The sequence below is a fragment of the Macaca mulatta genome, chromosome 12, assembly GCF_049350105.2.
Source record: "Macaca mulatta isolate MMU2019108-1 chromosome 12, T2T-MMU8v2.0, whole genome shotgun sequence".
In the NCBI taxonomy this organism is placed as follows: domain Eukaryota; kingdom Metazoa; phylum Chordata; class Mammalia; order Primates; family Cercopithecidae; genus Macaca; species Macaca mulatta.
Window position 1 is genome coordinate 146304674 of NC_133417.1, and position 14776 is coordinate 146319449.

Genomic DNA, 14776 nt, shown 5'->3' on the forward strand with positions numbered 1-14776 from the left:
GCCCCACGGGGTGAGGGGTGAGGGGTAGAGAGTGTGGGGGCGGGGGTGGGGTGTGCAGGTGCGCCACAGGGTTGGGAGTGAGGGGTAGAGGGTGTGGGAGTTGGGGGTGTACCACGGGGTGGGGGGTGCAGGTGTGCCACGGGGTTGGAGGCGGGGCTTAGCAGGGGTGGGGGCTGGAGGCACGTCACGGGGAGGGGGTGGGGGTAGAGGCGCGCCACGCAGTGGGGAGAGCACCGCGCGCATCGTGGGAAGAGGAAAGATGCAGGCGCGGGCGGGAAGAGCCATCTGAGGGCTGCAGGTGGCGCCGCAGCGGAGACCCGAGGAGCCCGAGCTACCCGCACACCGGGGCGCGAACAGGCCCCGCCTGCATCTGAGCTTAGGGAGTCGGGCTGAAGGGGCGGGGGGCCCAGGAGCTGCCACCCCCGGCCCCAGAGCGGGACAGAGCCCTCCTGCAGCCCCCGGCCGCACCCCCTGCGTGGCCTGCCTTGTCCCAGAAACGTCGACGTGACGGCTGAGCGCCAGCCGCAGGTTTTCCAGGCCAGGAACCCGGGAGGGGCGCCAGGAGCGCTGGGAGGGACGGAGGGAGCAGGAGGGTGCTGGTGGGAGTCGCTCCAGGGAGTCCGCCCCACACGAAGCCACATTCCCGAGGCCACGCCTACAGCACTAGCACTGCCCCTGCTCCCCTGCTCCGACCTAAAGTGAAACCTGAAACCTGGCTGCTTTGCTGCGGTCACCCGGACACCCAGAGGCCAACCTTCTGGGTCAGGGGAGGGAAGGGAGACGCGGATGGGAGCGGCTCTCCTGCAGAGTCGGAAGCGGCGGCTGAGGCTCCAGCCCCTCCGTGTGTCTGCAGCCTCCGTGTGCCTGACCCTGCGCCCCTGCCTCAACGGTGGCAAGTGCATCGACGACTGTGTCACGGGCAACCCCTCCTACACCTGCTCCTGCCTCTCGGGCTTCACGGGGCGGAGGTGCCACCTGGGTGAGTGGCTGTGCTGGGCTCAGGAGGAACGCTGTAGGCTCCGCCAGCGGCCCTGAGCGCCCAGGGGTCTCTGTCCCCAGGGTGTGGGTGACTTGCTTAGGGGACCGCTGGGGAGCAAACGCCATGGTCCCCTGGGATGAGCACCACAGGCGGGTGCAGCTGCTGCCCTCTCTGAGCCAATCTCGGGCTTGCTCCTCCGTCCCCGGCCCAACCCGAGGCCTTGGAGGAAACTCCTCAACCGGGTTCCTGCCGCTGAGGCCTCAGCCTGCCCATGTTTCAGACGTGAACGAATGTGCCTCCCAGCCCTGTCAGAACGGCGGGACCTGCACTCATGGCATCAACAGCTTCCGCTGCCAGTGCCCGGCCGGCTTTGGGGGACCCACCTGTGAGACAGGTAAGAGGAACCCACGTGGGCCCTGTGGCCCTGCTGGGTGCAGGATATTAGAAGACACAGCTAGACAAGGCTGAGGTCTAGGAAGGTCCGGCAGCTGCGCGTGCTGCAAGGCGGACAGCCCAGAGAGGCCACCCTTGGGGAGTGGAGGAGCCCGGATGCCCAGGGAAGGGCCCATATCTGGGTGGGGGGCAGGAGCCATGACCAGTCACACAGGCTTCCTAGGCCATGGCATTTGGACCAGGGATGAGGCCTCAGAACAGGCCAGTGCCCAGGTCCCAAACCAGGCCAAGGTCAGGGCCAGACAGGCACCAGGGCCTGGATGAGAGCCCGTCAGGGGGTGTGGTGGGGCCGTCAGACCCCCTCTCAGCCCAGGACCAGCTTGAGGGGAACGTGCAGTGCTTCTGGGGTCAGATGGGCTGGCTGTGGGGCGGGAAGAGCACAGCCACACGGTCCCTGCCGCTCCCTCCAGCTGCTCCTGGATGCTGTTTCTCTCCTGCCCCCGCCTTTAGGGAAAGGGGGTCTCACAGCCTAGGTGGGGCCTGGAGTCCCTCTCCATCCTCATTGCTGCTTCCAAACCTCTGCTTGCCCTCCCAGTTCAGAGCCCAGCTCTTTTGAAGCAGCTGTCATCAGAGTCGGTCTCTACTTACTGCCCTTCCAACAGCACCTCTTTGGACCCCTCACCCATGCCCTTCACCCACCTGGTAAAGAAAGGTGGACCCCCCCCCATTCCTGCTCTCCGTCTCACCATAGGGCTCTGCTCAGGGAGCTTTGCAAAGGGAGCCCCTAAAATCAAAGCATCGTGACCTGCTGCTTCCCACCCGGCTCAGCCAGGTGTGCATGTCCTGTGTGACAATTGCTTATAAAAACATGTAATAGATTGTTTAGATCAGTGTGTTCAAATAGTGACTATATCAATATCTCAGTCTAGAAAAAACAATTCTTATCAGATATTTATGGTCATGGGAAGTTTTTTAAAGTATTTCATTCCAGTGTTTACACATATTTGTACTGGAGAGAACTATAGTTGAGTGGCAGTAAGGGACTTTTGCACCTAAAAGTACATTAGAATCAAATTCTGCAGGAATGCAACGGAAACATGACTTCAAGGTCCAAAGGAGCAAAGCACAATTCCCACCCGGCGAGATGGGCTTGCCAGTGTGTTTACAGATCACACATGGGTGACAACACAGTGACCCCAGTTATCCCTTGCTCCCCGGCCCCTGCCACTGTGTTCCCATAGCCACTGTTGGAGCAAGCTCCATGCAAAGGAGCCTTTCTTCATCCAGAACTCCTGCCCTGCTTGCCCACGTGTTCTTGACGTGAGACGGGTGGGAGTCAGGCTTCTGTGGTGTTGGTGCCATGGCAGGCTCAGCCCTGCAGGCTTCTGTCCCCTTGGTAAAGGCCAGCGAGGCTGGCAGGGTCTCCTTCCTCTCGCTCAGTGCTCTCCCTGTGCGGTGCTGGCTGGGGGCCTGGCTGCGGGAGGACCCAGGCCTATGATGAGGGTCCCCAAGGGTGACTGAGCAGAGCTTCTCAGGAACGGGCTGCTCCTTGGCTATGCCCCAGGCTCCAGGAGCCCCTCTGTGACGTACAGCCTGGTGAGGTGCCCTAAGAGGGCTTGGGGCTTGGTGCCAGGAGGCTGGTTCAGGTCTTGGTTCTGCAGCATGTCAGTTGTGTACATGGCCTTGAGCCCTGAGCCTTGGCTTTCAGTGCAGCTGTGGCACAAGCCTTGGGTACAAGCCTTCCCCCCTGCGACCGCCCCCAGAGGCTCCCTGGTCTCAGAAGCCACCTTGGCCCCCAGAGCTCATAACAGCAGGGGCACCCACAACTACAGGCAAGGGCGTACGTTCTGCTCCACCTACTGGAGTTGGGGTCGGGGAGACAGGGATCACCATGTCCCATCAGCCACCAAAGGGCTTTCACACCTCCTGGGGGAGTGGTCAGGCCCTCCTGTCTCTTTCCTGTGCCAAGGAGAGGGCCCCACCATTCGCCCATGACTCCAGGGAGGGACACACGTTCTGGCTATCACTGTGGTTTCTGAGTTTGTTTGGGTATGAGCTGTCAGTAAGACAGGGGATGTGGCTACCCCCTGCTTCTGGCTCTGCTGCCTGGGGGCAAAGGAGAGACCTGGGATACCTGGGCCAGGTACTGTGGGCTCAAGGAGGGCCAGCATCCGATAAGGAGGCAAGGCAGAGGGTGGGCTCCCCTAGCTCACTCCCACTCAGTAACGGGGGACCACAGTCCCTTTGCCCTAGCTGTTCCTGCACAGGCCATTGCCTGCCCCACCCAGCCTTTCGCCCCAGGGGCCACTCCTACACCGTGGGTGCTGCACACCCTTCCAGGCTCAGTCACAGCCTGCATCCTCGACAACAGCTCTTGTCACAGTCCGCTTGGAATAAGAGCCACCTAGGGAGGGACTGTCCCCCGAGAGTGGGAGTGGGTTCCATGCACTCCCATTTGCCCCTGCCCAGCATATACACTCCTCCCTCCATCCCAGGTTTGCTGAATTAGACCTAGTTCAGATGGAGCTTCAGGTGGCCAGTCAGGACTCTCTGGCCAGGCCTGGCCTCTTCCTTGCCTGTTGCCCCCTCAGAAACCTGCCTGCCAGGCCCCCAGCCCTGCAGGCCCGTCGGGGATGGGGCTCAGTGTACATCCCAGGGGTTTCTGTCCCATCAGGTAACCACAGCTGAGAGTCCATCATCCTGTCTATACCTCTTCACTCTAGCCCAGTCCCCCTGTGACACCAAAGAGTGTCAAAATGGTGGCCAGTGCCAGGTGGAGAACGGCTCTGCGGTGTGTGTGTGCCAGGCTGGATACACTGGAGCAGCTTGCGAGACGGGTGAGTGGCCTGGCTTCGGGTTGGAGAGGGGCTCCTGCCTGTGGCCAGGTGCTGGGCACAGGGTGGTCGTGGCCTGGCTCAAGCAAAGCCCCCACCTCTGCTGCCCCTCAGATGTGGACGACTGCAGCCCTGACCCCTGCCTGAACGGAGGCTCTTGTGTTGACCTAGTGGGGAATTACACCTGCTTGTGTGCAGAGCCCTTCAAGGGACTTCACTGTGAGACAGGTAACTGGCCAAGTGCCTGGAGCCCGCCATGGCTGATGGTGGCCTTGTGCCGTGAATACCACCATAGCCACTTTCTCCTTCCTGCCTCGCCGTCTGACTCACCTCACACCTGCCTCTGGGGTGGGGGGATGCCTTTGCCCCCTTCCTACTCCCCAGCGCTTCCCGCTCAGCCTGGATCCTCAGCCACCAACTGCAGGAAAAATAGGAAGCAAAAGATGGATGCTGCCTCCAAGGTGCTGTGTGAGGCTGAGCAGCCCCTTCCCCTCTCTGGGCCTTGGTTTCCATCTGTGAAGTGCCGGGAGGGATGACAAAGTTCCCAAGGCTCCTCTTCCAGCCTGGGTGACTCTTGACTTTTTAACATCTTCCTTTCCTACTCTAGAACCCTCAGCACACAAGGGAAAGTAACGGGAATCAGAAAGAAAACTGACCTTTCACTATTTTCTATTCTATTTTGTATTGTTTAACTGCTAGTTGTGACTTGTTAGAGGAATTAAAAAGCCAACTGGAGATTACAGCCCACAGTATAAAAATGGCTTTCGTGTCTGATTGTTGCACCCACCTCCAGAGGCTCACCCACTGTGCCGACCTCTATGGACGCAGCAGGTGCTGCTTCTCTCCAGGGAGATGATAAAGACAAACTATTCAGGTTATTTTTATTTAAAAAATTAAGGAGGGAATTCTGTTTTATCCATAAGACACAGAGGGTCATGGGCCCTCCATCAGTCTTTGCCGAGGGCATGGGAGGCCAGGGTGTGTCCTGAGGGGAGGGTGGTGCTCTGCAGGGCAGAAGCAGGAGGAGGCAGCCTCACCTATTTGGCTGCTTTAAAGTCACTGTTCCATGTCACAGCTTACTTTGCCCAGATTGTTATCTAAATATCAGTGTATTTCCCTAAATTCATGTCAGGAAACAGATAAGGGGTTTCAAAAGATTTTTGCAAATAAACCGTGTTTCGTACAGAATAATAATGCAAGTAGACGTGAATAATAAGAAACAGACTGGCTGGGTGCAGTGGCTCATGCCTGTAATCCCAGCACTTTGGGCACTTTGGGAGGCCAAGGCGGGCGGATCACTTGAGGTCAGGAGTTCAAGAACAGCCTGGCCAACATGGTGAAACCCCATCTGTACTAAAAACACGAAAGTTAGCCAGACGTGGTGGTGCACACCTGTAGTCCCAGCTACTCGGGAGGTTGAGGCTGGAGAATTGCTTGAACCCAGCAGGAGGCAGAGGTTGCAGTGAGCTGAGATCACACCAATGCACTCCAGCCTGGGCGACAGAATGAGTGGAGACTCTGTCTCAAAAAAAAAAAAAGAAGAAGAAGGAAGAAACAACAGACTGACACTTGTGCTAATGTAAGGGCTGATTGACTGTATTACAAGGCGCAGATGCTGACAGTCTAATCAGGTCTGACAGGAAGTTGGCCACAAATTGAAGACTACAAGAAAGAGTTTCTAGTCTTCTGCTTCTAGCCAATAAGAATTAACTGCTCTTGGAATCTCCTTCTCACTGTCATCACCTAGAAAAACAGACAAAATTTGTGAAACGCCTTGTTCAGCCATTGGACAACAGACAGCACAAGCCTGTCATCCCTGAGAAAAAGGAATCAAATGAGGTGAGCCCTACAATTGCCCCAGATTCTGCCTGGGGTAGTTTCCAGGCCACTGTGCTGGGAGGAGGAACTGAGAGTCCAGCAGTCCCTCTGAATTGAAGAGATGAAGATCCTAGTTCAGTGGCTACAGGATGGTGCTCCTGAGGCAGGAGGGAACATGAGATCAAGAGGAGACCTCCCTGAATTTTGGCTCAGTATCATCAGGCTCAGGATGAAATCCGCAAGGCTGGGGAAAGAACCACTAGAAAGCAGTAAGTCAGACAGTTTCTGGAGCTCAAACAGGGCTGGTAATCTATTGTGTAGAGTCATCAGTGGGGTGTCACTTTAGTAGTGCTGAAATAAGACTAATGTCGACCTGCCCTAACAAATCTTAAAGAAAGCTTAAAAGGATCAAACTGATCCTAAGTCATTTAGCCTTGTGCCAGAATGAAATCCTATACTCCTTAACAGGATCAGTAATGTAACAGAATCCGGAACTCCAAAATACCCAGTCAAAAATTATCAGGTCTACAAAGAAGTAAAATGTAACTCACAGCCAGGAGAAAAATAGATCAATAGAAACAGGCAGTGATAGAAATAGCAGATACAAATGTTTAATTATCTATTATGAATATACTCCTATAATCAAGATTGTTGAGAGGGAAAAAACCTAATAAGAAGTAGAAGGTATTTTTTAAAACTTGCAGAGATGAAAAATATGTCTGATTTTTTATTTATTTATTTATTTTTGTTTGTTTGTTTGTTTTTTTGTTTTTTGAGATGGAGTCTCGCTCTGTCGCCCAGGCTGGAGTGCAGTGGCCGGATCTCAGCTCACTGCAAGCTCCGCCTCCCAGGTTCACGCCATTCTCCTGCCTCAGCCTCCCGAGTAGCTGGGACTACAGGCGTCCACCACCTCGCCCGGCTAGTTTTTTTGTATTTTTTAGTAGAGACGGGGTTTCACCGTGTTAGCCAGGCTGGTCTCGATCTCCTGACCTCGTGATCCGCCCGTCTCGGCCTCCCTATCTGAGTTTTTTAAATACACTGAATAGTATTTACAGCAGGTTAGATATTGCAGAAGGAAAGATCAATGAACCTGAAGAGTGAAACAGAACAATTCAAGATGCATCACAGAGAGAATAAGACTAAAAGAAAAAGAAGAGATCTTCAGCAGTATGCAGAACGGTATTAGGGTAATAGGATCCACGTATCTGGAGTCTGCGAAGGAGGATGGAGGTGGGTGTGGAAAGGAGTGTGACAGAAAAAGTATGTGAAGAAATAATACCCAAACGCTTTCCAAATTTGATGAAAACTAAAACCCACATTTCCAAGAAAAGCATGAAGAAAACCACACAAAGTCAAACCATAATCAAATTGCTGAAAACCAATGATGAAAAATCTCAAAAACAGCCAGAGGAAAAAGCCACATTACATACAGAGAAACAAGAATGACAACAGACTTCTCATCAACAACAGTGCAAACCAGGAGACACTGGAGTAACACCTTTAAAGTACTGAAAGGAAAAAACCATCAACGTACTGTAGTGTATTACCAGCAAAACTACATTTCAAAAGTTAAGCTGAAATAAAGACTTTTTTACACAAACAAAAATTAAGAGTATTCATCACCAGCATACCTGCATTACAAGAAAATGTTAAATGAAATTATTTAGACAGAAGAAAAAAAAAACTGGTACCAAGGGAAAATCTGGATCTACGCAAAAGAATGAAGATTGTTAAAAATGATAAATATGTAGGTTGAAGACTTTTTAATCCCTTTAAAGATAATTTTAAAAATAAAATAATAAAGCTTGTAACATATGCAGAAATAAAATAGATGACTCCAATAACAAAAACCAAGGTGTGCAAACTTTTTCTGTAAAGGGCCAGATAGTAAATACTTTTGGCTTTTTGAGCCGTATGGTCTCTATCACAATTCAACTCTACCATTGTAATGTGAAAGCAGCCAGCCATAGACAATACATAAATGAATAGGTATGGCTGTGTTCCAATAAAACTGTACTTTAAAAAATTGATGGCAGGTAAAATTTGGTCTGTGGGTTATAGTTTACCAACTCCAATGTAAAAGATAGGAAGAAATGGAAGTATAATATTGTAAGGTCCCTATATTATATAAAGTGGTATAATGTTGTTTGAAGGTGGGCTGTGTAAGTAAAAGATACACATTGTAAACCCAAAACAACAAGTGAAAAATAATAATAAAGAATTATAGCCAATAAACCAATTGTGGAGATAGAAATTGAATCCTAAAAATACTCAATCCAGAAGGCAGGAAGAGAGGAAAAAAAGAAAGAAGTGGGACAAGTGAAAACCAAAAGCAAGATGATAGGTTCAATCTAGTCATATTAGTAGTTACATTAAAATTAAAATGAGTAAACATACAAATTAAAAGGCAAAGATTGTCAGATTGAATTGAAAAGCAATACCCAACTATACGCCATCACAAGAACCCACTCTAAGTATAAAGACACAGATAATTGTAAAGTAATAGAATGGGTTTCTGTTCTGAGAAAGATAGAGTAAGCATAGTCTACCCCTGTCTCTCCCCCACTGAATACAGCTACAATCCTGGACAGAATGCATGGAGTAGCTATCAGAGGACTCTGAAAAGTCAATAGTAGCAGGTGGATTGGGGAAGAAGACCAAGCTTTGAAGTGCCACCAAACCAGTGGTGAGTTTACCATTGTTTGTTTTTTGCTTCGGTATCCCCCCAGCCTGGACTCAAAGCTACCTCAGAACCAGAAGTAAGCCTCCACATGGACAAAAAGAGTGCTCCAGGAGAAGCCCTCTAGTCCAGCTTAAGAAGCAGGGCTGACAGTGCAGAAGTTGGGGAGTCCTCAAGTGTCTTTAAACTGCGAGGGAAGAAACCTTCCTCTCCAGTTGGAGGTGCTGTGGTTTCAAAGGGGTTGGGTATTGTTTTTCCCTTTCCTGTTGTTTTTCCCTTTCTCTGTCATCCCATTACTTGGTCCCAGCCATGAATGCCATCGTTATAAAAGTGGCACGGTAAGGAAGTAAAAGCCCCAACATTTTTGCCAGAGGACTGAAAAAGGTAGCCCCAGAAAACTGGAAAGTACTGGGGAAACTGTGGAGGGTGAATCTTGGGACAGCAACTCCATAAAGTTATTTATGAACTCCTGAGCTCCCCTAAGTTGGCAGAATCTGTGTAATCTGGTCTAAAATTTTATTGACAATACCATTTATAATTTGACAATACAATTTATAATGGTATGGTCAGTAAACCTCTAAAGTTGAAAGACTTTAGTATAAATCTAATAAAACATTAGAGTATTTGTATGCTGAAAAACTACAAAGTGCTGATGAAAGAAATCAAGATCAAGTAAATGGAGAGACATACCATGTTCATGGATTAGAAGACTCAACATAGTAAATATGGCAGTGCTCTCTAAATTGATTTACAGATTTAACATGATTCCAACAGAGGTCTCAGCAGAATATTTTGTGAATGTAGGCAAACTGCTTCTAAAATTTGTATGGAAAGAAAAAGAATTTAGAAAACCAAGACAGTTTTGATGAAGAATGAATTTTGAAGAATCACACTACTGAGTATTAAGATTTACTGTAAAGCCACAGTGATCAATTCAGTGTGATATTGGCAAAGGAGCTGACACATGGATCAATGAAACAGGAGAGGAAATTCAGAATTAAACCCAAACAAATATGGCCAATTAATTTTTTAAAATGATTTAAATCCAATGGAGAAAGGATAATCTTTTCAACAAATGGGATTGAAACAATTAGATATCCATATCCATATATATATATATATATATCCTCAACTTAAACCTCACACCTTATACAATGATTAACTCAGAATGGATCATAGACCTAAATGGAAAAACATAAAACTATAATATTTTTAGAAGAAAACATAGGCCAAAAAAAAATCTTTATGACCTGGTCTTAAGCAAAGTATTCTTAGATGATAAGACAGCAAAAGCATGATTCATTTTTAAAAAACAGATAAATTAGACTTCATCAAAATTTAAAACTTTTGCTTTGTGAAAGATACGGTTAACAGAATAAAAAGACAAGCTACAGACCAGGAGAAAACATTTGCAAAACTCATACCCAGCAAAGGACTTGTGATCAGAATACATCAAGAATTCTCAAATCTCAACTGCGAGAAAACAAACAACCCAATTTTTAAAATGGACAAAAGAACGGACACTTGGCCACAAATGATCTATATATGGAGGTGAATAAACGGATGAAAAAATATTCTTGTCATTAATATCAGCCATTAGTGAAATGCAAATAAAAGCCACTACAAGAAATCACAACAAACCCAGTAGAATGTCTAAAAAAAAAATACTGACCTGGGGTAAATACAGAGCAACTGGAACTCTCACACATTTTTAGTGGAAATGCAAAATGGTTCAGCCACTCTGAAAACAGTTTGGCAGGTTTTTTTATAAGGTTAAGTATATGCTTGTAATATGACCCAGCAATTCCACTCCTTGGTATTAACTCTAAAGAGATGAAAACTTATGTTCACACACAAATCCATATACAAATGGTTATATTATTTCTATTTATAATCACCAAACTCCAAAACCCAAATACCCTTCTCTGGGTGAATGGATAGACAAATTATGGAACCTCTGTACAGGGGAATACTACCCAGTCATAAAAAGAATCAATTATAGATGCATACAACAACTTAGATGGATCTCAGAGGCATTATGCTGAAAGAGGCCAGTCTCAAAGAGTATATCCTGTATGGTTCCATAAATGGCATTCTTCCTAAAACAAAACTATAGTGATGAACAAATCAGTAGTTGCCAGGGACTGAGGGGTAACAGGAGCTCTGCGACTCTGAAGAGATAGACCAAAGAAGCCTTTTAGGGAGTTGGAATGTCCTGCATCCTGATTGTGGTGGGGGTTAAACCAATCTATATATGTGTTAAAATTCATAGAGGTGTAGTGAACAAAAGTCAATTTTACTGTATACTAATTTACAGAGACACATTTTGAAAGCATATGAAGAAATTGAACATCTTTTAAAAACCAAAAAGTAGCTGGCGTGGTGGTTCACCCCTGTAATCCCAGCACTTTGGGAGGCCAAGGCGGGCAGATCATGAGGTCAGGAGATCAAGACCATCCTGGTCAACATGGTGAAACCCCGTCTCTACTGAAAATACAAACATTAGCTGGGTGTGGTAGGGCGTGCTTGTAATCCCAGCTACTCGGGAGGCTGAGGCAGGAGAATTGCTTGAACCTGGGAGTTGGAGGTTGCAGTGAGCCGAGATTGCGCCACTGCACCCCAGCCTGGCAAGAAAGCGAGACTCTGTCTCAAAATAATAATAATAATAATAACAACAACAATATTAGGTAAACACTAATCAAGATAATGCTGCTGCAGTGGCTACATTAATATCAAATAAATTAAACTTTAGAATAGGGAATACTGCTGGGAATTAGGAGGGATCTTTTATAATGATAAAGAGGTCAATTCATCCAGAAGACATAACTCTAGATATACTTGTACCTATTAACACCTATTCACATGAAGCAAAAGCTGACTGAACTGCAAGGAGAAATAGGTCCATAATTATTGGTGGTGATTCACTCCCCTCTCAGTGGTTCATAGAACATGTCGACAGGACATCTTCTCTGGTGCTGCTTGTTCTGTCCAGTCCTGGGTGACTTCTCTGGTGCTTCTTGTTTTGTCCAATCCTGGGTGGTTTCTCTGGTGCTGCTTGTTCTGTCCAGTCCTGGGTGACTTCTCTGGTGCTTCTTGTTTTGTCCAATCCTGGGTGACTTCTCTGGTGCTTCTTGTTCTGTCCAATCCTGGGTGGCTTTTCCGGTGCTTGTTCTGTCCAATCCTGGGTGACTTCTCTGGTGCTTCTCGTTCTGTCCAATCCTGGGTGACTTCTCTGGTGCTTCTTGTTCTGTCCAATCCTGGGTGGCTTCTCTGGTGCTTCTTGTTTTGTCCAATCCTGGGTGGCTTTTCCGGTGCTTGTTCTGTCCAATCCTGGGTGACTTCTCTGGTGCTTCTCGTTCTGTCCAATCCTGGGTGACTTCTCTGGTGCTTCTTGTTTTGTCCAATCCTGGGTGGTTTCTCTGGTGCTGCTTCTGTCCAATCCTGAGTGGCTTCTCTGGTGCTTCTCGTTCTGCCCAATCCTGGGTGGCTTTTCTGGTGCTTCTCGTTCTGTCCAATCCTGGGTGGCTTCTCTGGTGCTTCTCGTTCTGTCCAATCCTGGGTGGCTTTTCTGGTGCTTCTTGTCCTGTCCAAGGAAGGAGCTGGGAAATACTGAGCTCCACGCGGTGCAGGACGGCTACAAATCCATTTCCAGAAATAAGCTTCTGGCTTCAGTTCCACTTGGGAATGAGAACAGAGGTGAAAACCCAAATGTGCCATTGGAGCTGGGCGGGGAGACCACTCTCCCCACCCTCCCTGCGTGGCCGCTGGTGACCGCTGTTGTTCTTGCAGGAGACCACCCAGTGCCCGACGCCTGCCTCTCGGCCCCTTGCCACAATGGGGGCACCTGTGTGGATGCGGACCAGGGCTACGTGTGCGAGTGCCCCGAAGGCTTCATGGGCCTGGACTGCAGGCAGAGTGCGTCTGGGCTGCAAGGGCTGCCGTTTTAGGGCTGGGGCAGGAGACCCAGGGAGGGCCCTCCTGTGGGTGCATGCAGGAAACACCCCGAGAAGAAACGTGTGAGTGTGCATACACTGCAGTTTGTATGGGAAGTTGGTCAGGAGCAGGGCAGGGTCTGGAGCGAGGGTGCCATCTTTCTGCGCCCCCACATGGGAGGCTCCTCCCTCTCTCCGTGGCAGGAGTCCCCGATGACTGTGAGTGCCGTAACGGAGGCAGATGCCTGGGCGCCAACACCACCCTCTGCCAGTGCCCCCCGGGATTCTTTGGGCTTCTCTGTGAATTTGGTAGGTGCCGAGGGCACCCTTCCTGCCCTGTCCCTGAGCATCCTCATAACCGGGAAATGAATGGTGGCTTGGGCTGGGGTCCACAGGTCCGGACTGCCAACCATTGGTTCTACGCCCACCCCAGGAGGGCCTGGCCACAAGAGTGCCTGAACCTGTTGGGGCCCCTGGGTCTTGGGAAGCCCCATCCTTGACAAGGACTCGAGGTCTGCCGGAAGACATGCGGGATATGGGATGGGGCTTCCTCCTTTCTCTCCAGAAATCACAGCCATGCCCTGCAACATGAACACACAGTGCCCAGACGGCGGCTACTGCATGGAGCACGGTGGGAGCTACCTCTGCGTCTGCCACACCGACCACAATGCCAGCCACTGTGAGTAGCGCAGGGACGAGCCTGCTGGGCTGGGGGCCCGAACAGAAGCCAGGGAGAAAGTGGTGGGTGAGGCAGGCACAGGCCAGAGTCCCTGCTTCCCTTCTGACTCTCAGGAGATCTGGCACCTGGGGAAGCCTCTCTCAATAGCCTTCCTGTAATATGGGGCTAGACATCTCCTCTGCCCCAGTGGAGTAAGCTCACAGGTGGAAAAGCACTTCTGCAAGTGTACAAGCACCGTGTGGTATCTTCCCTAAGCCCCAACACAAGCTATTAAAATATTTAATGCATACATAATTAGGCACGTGTAATTAAATGTGTCACTACTATATGTTAGTGTATAGATGGTTAATCGCTTGCATCATGTATAATTATATGGAATAATGATGTGATGCTGGCGGTGATGACAGCAAGGCGTTTCTGTATCACAGCTCAGTCCTACCTCGGAAAATAGGGAAGGGTGAGTTCTGCTAAAATTGAGAAAAAGAGAAATTCCAGGGAGGGGCCTTAGAGCCCACTCTGAGGAACCAAGATGCCCACAGAGAGTATTTTAAGTGGCCTTGGTTCCAGACAGGATGTCAGGGTAACCCTGGCAGGCAAGGTGGCCCGCCAGCCTCTTGCCGCCTGCACGGATGCGGCATAAGCTCCAGGACCACCCTCTGTCCCCCGCCCCCAGCCCTGCCATCACCCTGCGACTCGGACCCCTGCTTCAACGGAGGCTCCTGCGATGCCCATGACGACTCCTACGTCTGCGAGTGCCCGCGCGGTTTCCACGGCAAGCACTGCGAGAAAGGTATGGCGGGCAGGGGCGCCGGCGTCAGCACCCTGGAGAGCGCCCGCGGGGCTCGGTTCCGCTTCTGCGGTCTCTCTGTCTTTGGCGAATTGCTGACCTCCTCTAGAGCCTTGCCTGATGTGCTGCTCTGTTCTGTGTGTTTGGAGGCGAGCACCTCACTGTCAGGACGGTTCTGATCTGCACCAGTGCCAGGCCTGCTGGTCCTTACCTTGCTCTTCTCAAGATAGGCTTCATTGCCTTCTCAGCATTTTTCCAAATAGGTTTTAGAATCATTATATTAAATTTTATTTTTAAAATTTCCTTAGGATTTTGCTTAATCTAATTCAGCATGGACAATGTCGAATTTTATTACATTTAGCCGCTTGAGAGTAGAAGTGTCCTTCCGTAAGCACATTGCAGGCGTAGCTGTCCCCGCCAGGCCCCACCCATGACTGTCCCTTCCATGCAGTTTGAAGCAACAGTCAGGACTCCCATCAGTGACCCCCAGACCTGTTTGGCATCTCAGTGGCCAGTGCCCAGAGGGGGCTGCCTGACCCCAGAGCGGCCTGGCACCGTCTCCAGGGGCTTGGCCCCAGGCACCCCCGTAGCCTGGACTGGTGTGGAGCCTCCCATGGCCCCTCCCCTGCTCTGTTTCTTGTGCCTGAGGGAAAGACCCTGAAGTCTGAGCACTG

General features: G+C 49.9%; 1 protein-coding gene across 7 annotated transcripts in view; it reads left to right on the top strand.

Moving 5' to 3' along the window:
- Positions 1-14776, top strand: part of SNED1 (sushi, nidogen and EGF like domains 1) — a 90290-nt gene that overhangs the window by 36747 nt on the left and 38767 nt on the right. For all 7 annotated transcript variants that reach the window (XR_013402277.1, XR_013402278.1, XR_013402280.1 and 4 more), the window contains 8 exons: positions 854-979; positions 1260-1373; positions 4096-4209; positions 4321-4434; positions 12494-12619; positions 12841-12945; positions 13202-13315; positions 13989-14105. Coding sequence is in view for 3 of the 7 variants with exons in the window: in XM_015111534.3 (XP_014967020.2) it covers positions 854-979; positions 1260-1373; positions 4096-4209; positions 4321-4434; positions 12494-12619; positions 12841-12945; positions 13202-13315; positions 13989-14105 (930 nt within the window). In the remaining 4 variants the exon portion in view is untranslated. The remainder of the gene's footprint in view (positions 1-853; positions 980-1259; positions 1374-4095; positions 4210-4320; positions 4435-12493; positions 12620-12840; positions 12946-13201; positions 13316-13988; positions 14106-14776) is intronic.